Genomic DNA, 15,655 nt, shown 5'->3' with positions numbered 1-15,655 from the left:
AATTCATTCTCCCCCATATCAAGGCCATAGAGGTATTATTTCTACTTTACGTACTTTGATTGAAGATTTTTATTGGCCACAAATGAAATCCAATGTTTCTAACTTTGTATCTAAGTGTTTAATTTGTCAAAGAGTTAAGCGACACCATGGTAAGCAATATGGTTTGTTAATGCCTTTACCAATCCCTGAAAGACCATGGGAGCATATTTCAATGGATTTTATTACTAGTCTACCTAACACTCAAGCTAATCACGATATGATATAGACTATTGTAGATCGATTTAGCAACCATGTATATTTCATTTCATGCAAGAAAACATTAACTGCATCTTAAGCTGCTTAATTTTTTTTAAATATTGTTTTCACTAAAATCCACAACACTTTTCATATTAGTTTGTTACGACCTTTCAAAGGCCAATTGCATGTCCACCCTGTTTATGAAAATTCTCCTTTGTTAGAAGAAGAATCTGAAATCCTTTGTTAGAAGAAGAAACTGAAATCCTTGAATCTGAGACTATTCTAGATACCGACTTTATGACCACTAGAATCGGCTGTAGATATTCTAGATATTTGGTGAAATTTAAAAATCATCTTGTTGAAGAGGCCCAATGGATGCACGCTCATGACCTAAGTGCTTACCCCTCATTGCTCGCTCCACATTGAGCTAATAGCAATTGAGGACAATTGCTATCCCCTCATGACCTAAGTGCTTACCCGACCTAAGTGCTTACCCCTCATTGCTCGCTCCACATTGAGCTAATAGCAATTGAGGACAATTGCTATCCCCTCATGACCTAAGTGCTTACCCCTCATTGCTTGCTCCACATTGAGCTAATAGCAATTGAGGACAATTGCTATCCCACCTCGGGGGTATGATGCTAGGAGGCATAGTCCACGGTGGATTTCGTGAGGTTTTGCAGTGGATTCTGTAAAATTATATTTGCTGGGCTCGTACACAAGGTGGATTCCTTGTGCGAAAATTTGATGGGGACACATGTCCTTTTCGGGCGTCTCGTTAATTTAATGTGCAAGTGGGTGATTCCATAGCAGGTGATTCCACAAAATACATATTTAAATTAATGGACGTTTATGAGTTTAGAGTGTGCACTCGTATTAAATTAAGGTTAGGACAGAGTTCCAACCTATTTATTTATTTTGTAGCTGAAGACTGCTAGATATTCACTTTTGTCAATTTAATTTTATTATTTTCTAACAATTGTGAATGCTTCAATTGATGTGTAGAGCATGTGGCGGTGGTGCTGGGAAGCACTGGGCGATTGCGTGTATTCAAGTTATTTAAAAGAAATTATCACTTTTTATGGACGCGCATCTAAAGCGTGGCACCAATATTTATTTTGACGTGCTTACTTATTAAAGCGCTTGACATATATTTATTATTTTGTATGCGCACGGACGCACGATTTAAATATTCATTATTGGATATTGTATTTGGGCACAACCCAACTCTTGGGGTGCCCAACCGCTTTATTCTTTATTTGGACAAAAGTAAGCACAAAAGCTAAAGTGTGCTAATTGTAAATTTGGGCTATTTTTTAGCTTGGAGATGAATAATATATTAAATACATGCTTTGTGGAGCACTCACACAAGGCATGGGGGGAGATTGTACCCAATTGGTCTTCTTGCTTCATGTCATGCAAGTATTCTCTCTTGGTTTTTGAGCAAAAAGTAGAGTTCTTTGTTCTTGGGGACCTTCCGGTGCTCGCTACGTACACATACGGCATCCGATTTGCGCACCAAATTCTGGCTAGGATACTTTCTCCAACAACCTCTAGTGATGCAAAAAGACAATGCAATTCATAAAGTCTATCCCAAGACCACCACCCAACCACCGAAGAAAACATCAAAAAATACTATCCAAAGGGGATCCATTCATAAGAGTCCACCAAAGTAGTCTATCTCTTGTAGATAGCAAACCTAGAAATTATTAAGAGCATCATCATATCCATGAGCTACCAAGAGGTGTGATGTAACCTCTAAGGATCATGAAGCATCCAAAACACCATGCATCAAAGTATAACTATAACAATTTCATAGATATAAGCCATGGATTGCTTCTTTTTTGTATCCAAGACTATACAAGAGGAGTAACCACACATTATATCTTCAAGCAAGATCCTTTGAAAAGAACCATAACTTCACGACTTATAGTACAAATGTTGAGAGGCATGTATAGAGGATAAGCCCAAACACTAACAAAACCAAGGTATCTCTTACAATGACTTGTAGTGATAAACAAGCTCAAAATAAGTGCACACAAGATAATTGCAAGGAAAGCAAGGCATACACTGCACTGAGGAATTTTGTATCAAAGGCTACAACTTCCAAAAACTTTTTATCCCATCCATAAGCAACCAAGGCATTCAAAACATCGTACAAGCTAATTCAAGTTTTCACTCAAGATTGATGAAGGGAAATATACAATTCAAGGCATGTTTGAGATGGTTAGCTTTGAAAATCCACAAGAACTTAAGATAACTTTCAATGCATATGAGCGCAATGCAATGAGGTGGTGAATTGCAATGATAGATATTAGAGTTAGAGAGAGTGTGCACACCTAGTATGTGCAAGTGTGTTGATGCACATCAACATGATAGTTAATGGAAGTCTATCTTCTTCTTTTTAGTTGTCCTTATGAAATGAAGTAAATGAGATGACATGAAATTCTCACTTTGGATGTGAGTTCTATGTCTTATGTAGAGGAACATACAAGTTGGTGTGGGGATGGTAGAGCTTCATGACCCCCATGTTTTGGAACATATATTATATGCTCTACCCTCCTTTTTATGACTCATTATTTAAGTCTATGTTTGCTAGCCATAGTATAAGATCATCACACTAAATTCTATCTTTTGTATGACTCATGAACTATTGTCTATGTTTCGGAAGCTATAGTAAAGTATCATCACACTTTTGTATCTGTACTATTAGTTAAGGAGAGGTGGGGGCGGGTGCCACGTGGCAACCCCCCACCTCCCCCACAAAAAAGAAAGAGAATGCGGGGGCGGGTGCCACGTGTCCAGCACCCGCCCCCCGCAAAAATCGTGCCCGCCCCGAGTTTAGGCGCGGAGCGCCTAGTCTCTTTGATGTTTCATGTTTGCCAAGTGGTAATGAAATTATATAAGTTAAAAAATGATAGATACTTGCAAGAGCACTTGACTCTATTTTCTAGAGGTTTCATATTTATCTAGGTGGAGTAAATTGTATGAGTTGAAAAATGGTATGTGGTTGGTCATCTTGACATGTCTATTCTTATAGATTAAGCCTATATAATTTGCTTGTAAGTGTGGACAATCACATAAAATGGAACTTTAAAATATAAACAAGAAACAAACAGCAACATAATTTTGGAAAGAAAAACAAAAGACAAAAAGTTGGAGGTACAAATGGTTTAGATAAACAAAAGGTGGATGTGTTTGTGATAGAATCTGTGCATTGTGATAAAAAGAAGAGAAAAAGAATATGTTTGTAGCAAAATGAAGGGTATCAAAATTCACGTTGGAGGTATTGGACTTGCATCCTCACATGTAAAAGCATCGAGTCACAATTTGTTAGAAAAAGTTCGATAAACAATGTAAAATGTTAATCAATAGATTATGTTAATTGGACCCCATGGCAAGTGTTTATGGATTGCTGAGGTTGATCATTGGTGGCATGGTGATAGTGAGCCACATGTAGATGTGTAAAGTGACAATGAGCTCCTTCCCAATACACAATAGGGGAATGAGCTTGAAATTTATTGTGTCCCCTCTCTCTTAACTTTACATGCATCTTTTGTTTTAGGGCAAGTTAAACTATTTTTTGTTGCAAGGCACGGATACCTTGATAAAGTCCAAAGGTTCAATACCTTAAATGGGAGCCTTGATATTCAATTAATACAATATAATTTTGTGTCTAAATGGGAGCCTCAATTTTAATAAGCACATCATAGCAATCATGATTAAGAAGAGGCAATCAATTTGAGCAAGTCATAGCCATGATGATTGAGGGGGCGCCCTTTAAAAGCACCTTAGGATGACTAATGAAGCTCAATAGTGTATCATGAGAGCTTGGATATTGTTTTGGGTAGGAACAATTTGCCAAAGTTGATGGGGAGATTGAAGTTAAGGAGCGATGATGAGGTTTGATGGGGATACATAGAAGTAAGATAAGGTCGCCATATTCAAGTGAAGCATTAGGTGAGGAAGAGACCCTCTCTGCAAATTCTTTTAATGGCTATGTGTTTCATCTCATAAATAACACCCCTATATTGCCTATGCATCCCATGTATAAAAATGCATAGAGGGATATCCACACCTGGGCATCTAACCAACTACTGAACTAGACCTCCAGGAGTGCTACCTTTGGTATGTATTTCCATGCATCATGGATTGGCAAATCATTTGATTTCTATATAAATAATCATTCGTATGTCCATCTTATCTTACTTTTATGCTAATTCCAAGTTTGTTTATTGCATTATCATTGTTATTGACACATCATAAATTTGCTATGGTTGAATCTCTCCATATATTAAGCATGTATCATTTTCATTCTTGGATGCTTGGGATAGAATGCCCTATTTTCTTAACATCCTTTAATGACAAATGAAGTCTTTAGGGGTTCCTTGCTAAATGATATACATAGAGTGTCACATCTCAATCTGTGCAAAAAATGAACAATGCTATATCTCAAATAAACTTAATTTAGTATGAGTCAATGTGATTATCCACATATGGTATGTCTAACTTAGAAATGTAATTCTAGTGTATTCATAACATGCTTGAAAAGTACCACCCTCAAGAAAGTGATCATGGTTGAGATGTGATGTTAGTTAAATAATATGCCATATGAGGCTAGCCTTACTTGCAATGCATCATGAAAGTCCATAATGTGGACTATGATGCCTCATTGTCACAATCCACATCATCATAGCATATATAGGGTAACCACAATGCACATAAAATATAGAACCAAGATAAGAAAAATGAGCACATCCTAAAAGAGACAAAGTGAAATCTCTTTAAAACTAACCATGGAAAAATAAGTTGTGCAAATCATTATTTTGTAATGTTAAAATCCATAAATAGAGGCAACAAATAGTACTATATATTTCTTGACATTTTACACATTTGGTACGAAGTGCCTCGTATTTTACATGCAAAATGCATGATTTTTTCTTTTGTGAGCAAAGAGAAGTGAATTGCACAACTGCTTCCTTTTGCTCACAAAAACGCAAGCGTACGAGGCAAAGCCTCATCAACTTTGCAAGTTTGCAAGCCTTGCAATGTGCGGCTCGCAAGTTTGACTTGCAACTCTAACTAGACCAACTAGTGTATAAAAGAAAACGATAAAAGAAAAAAAAAGAGATTTGGAGGTTTTTTTAAATTTTTATTTTTGATGAAGACGTGAAATGTATTAAAAAAAGAGATTTGGGGTTTAATTTTTTCAATTTTGAAAATTGCTGAAATATGCAATCAAAATTCCAAATTTGTGGAAGAAGTCAAACCTAATGTTTTGCAGGTTAAAAGTGTTCCTTTTTTTTTCCCCCCTTTGTTTTTTGGAGAAAATGGCAAAGATCCTCTCGATGGTACCCCATGTGAGAAGTAGGAAAGTGCACTGTCGTGCATGGTGGGCGATACACACCCATGGCTTAGCGGAAGAGGCTTCATCATCATTCTGGTTTTCTTTTATTGGGGTCTTGCTGTCTCTCTTGTAGAATAAGAAGAAGAAGAAGGAGCAGGGGCAGAAAGAAGGAGGAGGAGGAGGAGAAGCAGGTGAAACAGAAGAAGAAGAAGAAGTAGCGGAGGAAGCAGAAGAAGGATCGCATCAACTCCCTGCACATTCCCTTCCACACCCATCAAATCAAGCTCCTTCCCCCGTTCCTCCCCCCCTGCCCGCAACACCTGCCCCCATGGCCCAGCTCCTTGAGACCCATGCTGCCGTCCCCAGCACTGAGCGCGGCCGCGGCATCCTCGTCTCTGCCGATCCCAAGTCCCCCTCCATCGTCTACTGCAATGGACGCACCATCTTCATCCGCAGCCTCGAGAACCCCCTTGTCGTTGACGTCTACCGTGAGCACTCTGCGCCTGTGTCCGTCGCTCGCTTCTCCCCGAACGGTGAATGGGTTGCATCCGGTGACGCGACTGGGAATGTCCGCATCTGGGCACGCAGAGGACCGGATCACACCTTGAAGTACGAGTATCGGGTTCTTTCGGGCAGGATCGATGACCTGGACTGGTCTCCTGACGGGCAGCGCATAGTGGTGTCTGGGGATGGAAAAGGGAAATCCCTCGTTAGAGCTTTCATGTGAGTGCTTACCTTATTAATTGAATGGGTCGCAACTGTCACGCCTCCTGTTTAGTGGATCGCTTTCAGTTGATAAATTTGGAAGGTAGAACTGATACTTTGGAAAAAGTTAATTTTATCAGCCTTTTTGTGGGCACATTTTCTCCAAAAATAAAAATTTATGCTTTTTTTTGGTAATCTGTAGCATATCTTGAATTTTCACACCACTATTCTCTCAACAATTTGCATACACTCTCTGGTAGCATATCTTCTCGTACCCTTGCAGTCACATAGAACTTGACTGTAGGACTTACAGCTACACAAGTTTATTGCTTCATTCACAGTTAAACCCATTGTTGGCTCTGTGCTGGTTTGAGACATCAATTTGATTGATTGGTACCATACAAGAGTCGCTTTTCTATACATTATATTTTACAAACTTTTCACAGTTAGATCACATTCAGCAATGCAATTTCAACCTTCAAAACAATCACTGAGCTGTATGGTGTTGCACAGGTGGGATACAGGGACAAATGTTGGTGACTTTGATGGCCATTCTAAGAGGGTGTTGAGCTGCACTTTCAGGCCAACTAGGCCTTTTCGCATTGCAACTGGCGGGGAGGACTTTCTTGTGAATTTCTATGAGGGGCCTCCCTTCCGATTCAAGACATCTTTCAGGCATGTTACGGTGGGGGCAAACTTTTTCAGGATTTTGATTCAGTCTCATACTGTAGTGCATTCATATCTGTTGATAGTTCTGAAACATCAAGTTGGCATTTTTAGAATTATCTCCCTTCTATGAACGTATCTGCAGCTCAGGGCTTGCTGCAGTAAAAACTGCCTTAGAGTGAGCTAGTACAAACTAACTCTGAACAAGGAACAGATCAAGGTGGTTACAAATTGGCAAGCACTCTAGAAGGCTGAATCTCATACAACTTCAGACGACAATGGTACAAAATCAAAGATTCAGTTTCGATGATATTATGAAAAGGATTTTGACGCAAAAAAGCCCTAGTAACTTTTGATCCACTTGCATGAAGGGCTGTAGTAACTTCTAACCCACTTACAAGAAGTGCAGCAGTGACCTTTGATCCACTTGCACAAAGCAAGCTCTAGTAACTTTCGATCAACTTAACCACAGATGATGGTTAAAAGTGATAACCGTATCTTCGATACAACAGTTTAGACCACTACAGCGATGGATTATTTTTCCTTATGTGTTATGTTTTCTTCTCATGCTAAAACTAACCTCTCATGCATTAAGAGTTCCATCACTTTGCTCAATCCTTCATAAGCTATCACTCCCTTCGTAGATGCCTCTGGATGGTCAATTTCACTGCTAGCTAGATGTGTACTGTTGCAGATGGTGGAGGTTTCTACACTCCAGAACGGTATCTTACTGATGGTGGATGGTGTGGTGTAGATGAGCTGCTAGAGTGGAGGATGCCAGGGCTGATTTATTGATGTTTTAGAAGCCAACACAGCACTCTTAATTTCATTCTGGCCTTCTTTTACTTTTTCTGCCTTTCTTCCACTTTCTTTGAAAAAGGTGCAACTTTTCTTACTGTCTATCATATTTTCTCTCTCTTAGCTTTGTTTGCTTTCTCCTCAACCTTGATGAGTGGGTCCAGCTGAAGTGGTGTTTCAGTCAGAACTACATTATCAGAAATGAAGTTCTGCAGTGGACTATATGGAAAGCCTAAAATTCAGTGGATAACACTTGTTATCCATGCTTCAAATTTCTCGGTGATTCTGAAATCCTTGGTTGATGTAAACAACATACTGTCTGAATGGTAAAAACCTGAAACAAGAAATAAATAAGCCCTGTGAAATCACACAGTTCTCGCCTATTTTGTATCATTATCATATCTGAATAATTTTTGAAACAAACTCCAAGGGACTGTTGCAAAGTTCTGGTGCTCAAAGATGGGATTTCAGACAGCAGGATCAATATCAGGACCTTTTTGTTCCACTAGTCCTTGGGTCAGGGTGCCATTCTAGTATCCTAGCACTTTAAGGGCTTCCTAGAGTTGATCAGTGCACATAATTAGGCACCCCTTGTCCACTTCTTACTTCAGTTGGTGCATGTTCTGTTGCTTACACTAACATGTAGGAGGCTTTGAATCATTTGGAGTGCTGCCTGAGCTGTATAAGGCTTGTTAGGGGCTGGTTTGTGTTTCAACTTTGGCAGGTGACTCTAAGGTCACCTATTAGCTTTAACTAGTGTTGGTCCTTGAGCCATTGCATTTACAAGTCAACTCAAGCTGAAGCAAATCAATGCCGAACTTTGTTCATAGTGAGTAAGAAACAAGGGGGAGTGATACATGTCGACCCCTCTACCTATAGGGTATAGTCTCAACTCTATTTCCCTAAAATGACATTGATTGGTGTCTACACTAGACAGCCATGCATTCGGCCACTTTCTAAATCTAGCACCTTGAAGGAAACATCTCAGCTCATTGGGACCACCCATCCATAGGATGGACCCGTCGGGTATCTTGCCCTCCTGCTTTCCTCAGGTTGTGTCTGTGAGAGTGCAAAATGGAAGAAGAAACACGAACACAAAGATAAATGAACAGAGAGAGATTGCAAGAAAAGAAGAAAGAAATCTGCACTGAACAAGAAGAGAATGCTGAATACAGGAGAACTGATCAGTCCTTGCACGTAGCCCATAGCATCAGTGAGGGGCACCAGATCAGGTTGATGATGACGGGAGCACCAGAGACAGAGGAAGATGACGGAGTCGGAGCGTGCACGTGCCAAGGAAGGAGGAAGATATGTGTCTACCAGGTGGGAGAAGTTGAAGGAGAGCTACAAGCTCTACCCCGAGACCTACGGACCACTTATTGCTGAAGTGTTTCGAACCGAGCGGCCATGGCTACCTCTCACATAGCCAACGCGCAATGCCTACCTTACGGGGGGTAGTGAGCTTATCTTGATGCTCGATCGAGTATCCTTCTCTTCCTTGCACACCGGTAGCTCCACGATCCTTGAGGCAAGCTCAAGCAACCTCAATCCCTCTCCCATGAGCTTCATCCTCCATAGCCACGCGCGAGACAAGAGAAGAGAAGAGAAGAGGGGAAGATGAAGAGAGAAGATGGAGAGCTTCTTCCCCAAGATCCCTCACTCTCACACAATCACTCCCTTACTCCCTCACACTCTCTCAATCCCTCTCTCGAGCACAAGCAAGAAGGCAAGACACAAGAGAAGAAGAAGAAGAAGCTTTGGCCACACACACAAGAATGAGCTTCTCATTCACTTTTCAACTTTATATACATGCCCTACTTTTCATGGGCGGTTATCCCCTTTTTTACATGGCCGGCCATTAGCCTAGGTCCATTTCTCATTTCCCACCGTTCTAGTCTATCCTATTCCCAACTAATGCATACAATTTGCACAGGAGTGAGCCTGGCGCTCTCTTACAAGGATTCGGGAGCGCGTTCACACTTAATGGTGCGCTTTTTACTATTTTACTTTCCTTGGACGACTCTAAGACTTCCTGAGGGTCGTGCTCGTGCTTTTAATTTTTTCAGGGTCTGGTTACCGGTTAAGGCGCCTTTTTCTTCCTTTTGTCCTGCGCCTTTTGCTATTTCCTTTTTTCCATTTCCCACTCCTTTGTGCTGCGGTAAATATTACCCCCCTCCTAGCCAAGTGCCAGTCCCATGGCACTGTGGTGGGAAGTAGTGGGATAGATAATGCTGTTGCTAGGTGGAATTGGTGGGTAGATGACACTGATGCTTGTGAATGAGAAGTGATGCAGTTTGATGACGATGACCAGGAGAGATTCCGGCGGGCTTTAGGCTCCATGAAGATACTCGGCATCTTTCACACTGTTGTGGCGCCCCTTATGTAGCCGGTCGTCTTTTGAGTATCCGAAATGCTTGAAGCAATAAGCAATCCCTTAGGAGGATGGTATTGGAGGGATTTATCTGGAGAAACCCCCCGAACGCTGTTTGCCTTGAAAATCCGTGGCCTTGGTTGAAGATCCTTGTCTTTGAGTAGAAGGTCTTCAGTTTTGAGTTGAAGGTCTTCAGGCTTGTGGAATCAATAAGCGATCCGTAGATCTTGAGGCGTTGGGCATGGATCATTGGACGATGAGGTTCCAAGATCTATGCCAATGGCAGATCCATCACTGGGTTTTCCTTTTGCTTGATTTGGTTCAGTCATGGCAGCCAGATGATTGGCAACATGAAATCTGTTGAGTCATTTAAACCTTCACAGCGAAGTTCCTGAAGTTGCAGTAATGGAGTCATGTCCGACTCATGGAAAAATTCCTTGGCATTGGAGGATGTAGTGGATGATATTCTTCAGCCAAGTAGCCAGTTCTTGAAACACGAACATAACCTGCAAGAAAAGTTGTGCACTTCCTAGGGGGTGTGTTTGTCTCACTGTGTAGTGCATGGTGCTCGTGCCAGTGGAAGTGGGAGATGGGTCTAACCTTGGGCAAGCCCTTGGTAATGTCCCACACTTGAGTGCGTCGTTGGAGGTCCGGTGCAAAACCTAGGGTGACATGTTTGAAAGTCCTGCCCTTGATGTGCCCTAAGTGTGAAGTGGGGAAGGGGCTAGGGAGAACCCTAGATGCAGTGAGTGTGGTGCACAATAACAATGAAGGGAGACTGCAAGCACATGTGAAGTGTCCTCCTTGTTAACCTGCTTAGTAGTAGATTCATCTTTCAGCTTGGCTATTTTTTGCCTTTGTCTTTCTCTCCAGTCACCTTATCTTTGTTTCCTTGTGGCTTTTTTTTTTTTTGAAGAATGAGAGAGGGAGTACAATTGGCAAGGCATATCACACCCATTTAATCACGGGGTGGTCACAGGCATTGAGATAAGAATGTGCGACTTTGTAGGTATTCTTTAATATCGGCCTTAGCTCTCAGAGAAGTGGTTGACAAGAAAGGGTGATTACACCTTGTGAAGCGGGTGTTACTCATATTTTCTAAGAGCTCTAGACAGAAGGAAGGAAGGAGAGTAGCCCGCATCATTAACCTAGTCATAGCTCTACTATCTATTCCTAGGTTGATATCAAAGAAGAGTGGGGGGAGATGGGCTTCCTTTGGTGTGGGTTTTTGGAGTAGCAGGAATTTGATAAGTCGGAGGTAATTACAAGTGGTCAAAAACGTTGGATCTAGGCAGGAAGAGAAGTCTACAAGGAAACGATTTACAGAAGGAAGTATATCCTCTAACCTAAACACTAAGCATTCCTCAGGGCTCCTAGCATTTACATTATATATTTTTGGGAAGTCGTAATCCCCATGCAAGTCTCTATCATAGTCCACTCCATGCCTACGGGGGTAGGGCATGTAGATAGGATCATTGCGCTCTTCGGGGAGTGAACTACAAAAGGCGGTCCATACATCAAAATTGGTGTCCCAAATCCTCCTCCGCCATTTCGGCTGTGCCTCGTAGCCTTGGACGGTTTTGGGAACCAGATTGACCTTATCTTCCCAGGAATCCTGTGGCTCTTGTCGCCACCTAGTCATTATCATGCTCCTCTCTTCTATCCACCTGTTTGCAAGTTCATTAGCCAGATCCTTGATCTTGGCTAAAACTCCTAGAGGCAGGGCCCAGTCCAGAGAGCGTGGGAAAGCAAATGAAAGCTCAAACGGTCTTTTATGGAACTCTCGCTGATGCCAGATGACCAACTCCTGGGGCCAGTCTACAGGATGTGTATCATTTCTCAGTGGCATGGGCTCTTCAAGAAGTTGTCTTGGAATTGTGCGTGCTCGGCGTTGGGCCTCCTCAGCTAATTCTTGTCTTCTTCTTCTTGCTGCAACTATGTGCTCAGGTAGATGGCCATCTGCAGGTTCTTCCTGTGGAAGATCGGGTTGAGGCGCGAACTCGGCATTCTTTGTTGCTCTTCTTCATCGCCTTGCTCGAAATCCGGACCCTCTTCGACATGTCGCTTAACCACAGATGGGATGACTGGCGGTGGTGGTGGTGGCTGTTGCTCAGCAGTGGAAAGGCTCGTATAGCGTAAGTAGCAGAATTGTTGCTCCTTGGTGATCCCTGTACTCATTGGGAGCTCTCGCTCTTGAAGACCATATCTTAGAGCTCGGGTGGTTAGCTCCAACTTTCTTTTCACCTTTTCCATTGGATCATCGCCCTCAACTTGTGTGACATGGAGTACCGTATTGAGGAAGGCCTGCCGCTGTGTTTTAGTAGTTATTTCGGCAGCTTCAACCCTGGCTTTTGCAAGCATTCTTTCGCATTCTGCCACTGCCAAGCGTTCGGACAAGTCTCTCATCCTATCAAAATTGTTCCTTTCCCACTCCATAGCTCTTTTCTCCATCCTTTTTCTCTCTTCCTCCAGTTGGCTCGCCAGGGTGGTTACTATCTGTTGCTGCTCATTTGTTAAAAACCATAACTGGTTCCTTTCTCTTAACTTCTGAGCCAGCTGCTCTTCAGCAATCCCTTTGGCTTGATCTACAATGCTGAGCCTTTGGTGCACCTCGGCCAGTACTTCTGATTTTTCCTGCACCAGCTATTCTTGCTTGCCTACAGCCACTGGAGCTGCTTCCACACTTGCACTAGCTTTGGCTTTACGACGGGGGCTCACGGGTTCGAGCTCTCCACCCTTGTGGGTCTCTTCCACAGATCTTCGTGTAGCCTCTGTCAACTCGGCCAGCTCCTTCAGTCTCTGCTCTTCAGCTTCTTCTTCCACCCTTCTTTTCCTGTCCTCTTTTGCCTTCTTTGACTCTTCTCTTATCTTTGCAAGCTTTTCCTTCTCTTTCCTCCTGCTTTCTTCCTCAACCCTCCTAGACTCTCTTTGAGCCCTCTTGATTTCAGCTTGTTCTTCTTTGCTTAATTTCTCTTTCCTTTCCTTCTGTCTCCTGTCCCCTTTCTTTTGTTCTTCTGGTTTGCTTGCTTGTGTAGGCGGCACCTCCTGTTCTCCCTTGTCACTTATCGTTCTTTCGCTTGATTCTTCTCCTTCGTGGTGAGGCGGGCTTTGATGCGGTGGGCTTTGATGTGTAGCTTGCTCTTCCCTGACTCCAGCATCCTTCATTGCTTCATCTATGATGGCTGTCAAAACACCACCATATCTAATTGTGGCCGCCTTTGAGGCAGGTTTCTTCCTTGTGGAGCGTGCTGTTGAGGCAGGGGATTCTCCTCCTGTTGGTGCTTCCGCTGGAGTGAGAAGGGTAGCTGAGCTTTGAATGGTTTTCTGCACGAACCCATTCCAGTCTACCTCCTCAGGGACTCCTGCTGTGATGCTTTCTAGCAACGGGACCCCGATCCTGTTCATCAATGCATTGTACCTTTGGCCCGAGAAGAGTGTGTGGATCATCTTCGCTTGCAATTTCACTGCTGGATCCGGGATGTCAACCAAGCTGATTCCATCCACGGTGTGCACCTCTTCTTTCTTTATCCCCAGCATGGCGTAAATATCCCTTCTCGGCCGCCTCTCGTTCTTGGGTACGAGCCCCAAGGCCTTCTCTACGATTGTCGCATTGAGGGGCACTTCAACTCTTCTTTCCTGCTCCCTTGTCCTCATTATGACAGTGCCACAGTTCCTGCCCTTGTCAAAGTTCCTCAGAAATTCAGCACACATGCCGTAATCCACGGCCTGCCCCATCTTTTCCACGTACTTGTGGAGGTGGCATCTGTCCATCAATTCTTTGACGGCAGGTTCCTCCAAGATGGCCTCATCCAGGTTCAGCGTGTGCTTGAAGGTGAATTGACTGAATCCTCGTGTCTCGACGCTGATGCCGAACTTAGTCATCTCTTCTTCGGAAAACGGGAGTTTGCCTCCTTTGTCTTGTCTTGCCATGATGGTTACCTGTCAACACACCATGCCCACATTAATTCTTAAAAATCGGCTTATTTCTAACAAAACTCAATTCTGAGAGAAAAATATATGTGTCAAAAATTGGTATGCTTGCTTAGAGGCTTGAATTTTAGAAACAGGCTCACAGCAGCAATTGCTATTGTTTTTCCTTTGCAGTATCTTTCATTGAGACTGAATTAATCATAACATTCTGCTAGATAGCATGACTCTCATTTTGCTCTGCTCTTGCTCACATTGCTCCCCCCCCGTCTTGGATCTTTCAAGGAATCCTTCCTAGGATTAGCACAGGAAGTACGAGGCAAATGCTGTTTTTCATGGATTGACTTACTTAGCCAATAACCAATCATAGAATCTTGGATTGTATTTAAGTTGGGCATGACAATCAAGAGTAGATGGTTGGATGGAGACTTGGGAGATGTAGGTCAAGACATCGTGAAAGAGATCTTCAGTATTAAGACGGCTTGCAACATGTAATTCCTCTTCCGTAAGGAATTGGTCAATGTAAGGGTGAGCGAGCACATGGTCGTCTAAATGTTGGTTGCGGGTGATGGCCAAAACCCTAAACGAGATAGGTGCCACATAAGTAGGATCATATTCGCTGGTTTTAATTGCCCTGCGTTGCTCAGCATTGGTCATTATTCGGCAACCTTTTTTCTCCCATTGGATTCTCAGAGCAAACCACTGCTGCAAGAACGTGGAAGGCGAGCTTGCCATCTGCGTGAGCTCTTGCAACTCGTGCTCAGGAACAGAACGAGGGGGCTTACGATATGAAGTGATTAGTCTTCTGAGGGCAGCTTGCTCCTTTGAGATTTCGTTATTTACTATTAGTTCAGCAGCAATTTTGGGGAATTTACAGGTTATAAGTTCGTATTCTTTCCAAGTTCATGGTAATGCACGAACATCCGAAGCAAGTGTTTTGTCAAGAAGACCTAGGTCTAGCCTCTCATAACTTCTAGCGAATGTAGTGAAAGTTTTGTCCAACATCTTGATGCAGGTTACTATGTCATCCCCAGAAGTCGCGGCGAGGTCTTTAGCCAAGGAAAGGAAAGGTCGTACCGCGTAGAAAGGTTTAAGACTTGCTGGTGGGAATGGTGCAAATGGATTGGATAGTGGTGACTCCATCATTGGTGTCATAGGTGTGGCTTCGCACTCCGAAGCACTTTGAGGTGCTGTAGGAAGCTCTAGGGGCATGGGAGTTGTGCTGGGTTCTGAGTTAGCAGTGGGGTATTTAAGTTCTCTGGATTAGGTAAGTCTAAGGCTTGTGGCGTTTGCTTTGGTCGATAGATGAGCTGGGGCTTACTAGCCACAGCGGGCAATGGTTTGCTAACTATGCCCTGGGTACCGTGTGTGCAAGCCTCCCTTACTAGGGTGAGATTGCTTGTAGATGCGCTTTTAAACTTGCCATTTTTAGGCACCCAAATCCAGGGGTTGCCCTCATAGTATCCTTGTGCTCGCAAGAGATCTTGGGGATCCATCGCGGCGTGGTTGTGTGTCTACGTCGATAGCGTCTAGACTGCCTCTTAGACCGTGATGGTTGATTATTTTGGCGTTTAGAATCACGTTTGGGTGGTCTACCCGGATGT

General features: G+C 42.9%; 1 protein-coding gene across 1 annotated transcript in view; it reads left to right on the top strand.

The window, feature by feature from the left end:
* The first annotated feature begins 5,570 nt into the window (after positions 1-5,570).
* Positions 5,571-15,655, top strand: part of LOC148026859 (actin-interacting protein 1-2-like) — a 49,949-nt gene continuing 39,864 nt past the window's right edge. Inside the window, exons 1-2 of the mRNA XM_087691393.1 lie at positions 5,571-6,307; positions 6,803-6,964. Of these exons, the coding sequence (XP_087547519.1) occupies positions 5,913-6,307; positions 6,803-6,964 (557 nt within the window). The 5' untranslated portion in view covers positions 5,571-5,912. The remainder of the gene's footprint in view (positions 6,308-6,802; positions 6,965-15,655) is intronic.

The sequence above is a fragment of the Lygodium microphyllum genome, chromosome 13 (assembly GCF_053477565.2).
Source record: "Lygodium microphyllum isolate KBCC chromosome 13, Lygodium_microphyllum_v1.1.10, whole genome shotgun sequence".
In the NCBI taxonomy this organism is placed as follows: domain Eukaryota; kingdom Viridiplantae; phylum Streptophyta; class Polypodiopsida; order Schizaeales; family Lygodiaceae; genus Lygodium; species Lygodium microphyllum.
Note: the sequence above shows the minus strand (reverse complement) of the source record. Positions and strands in the feature narration are given on the sequence as shown.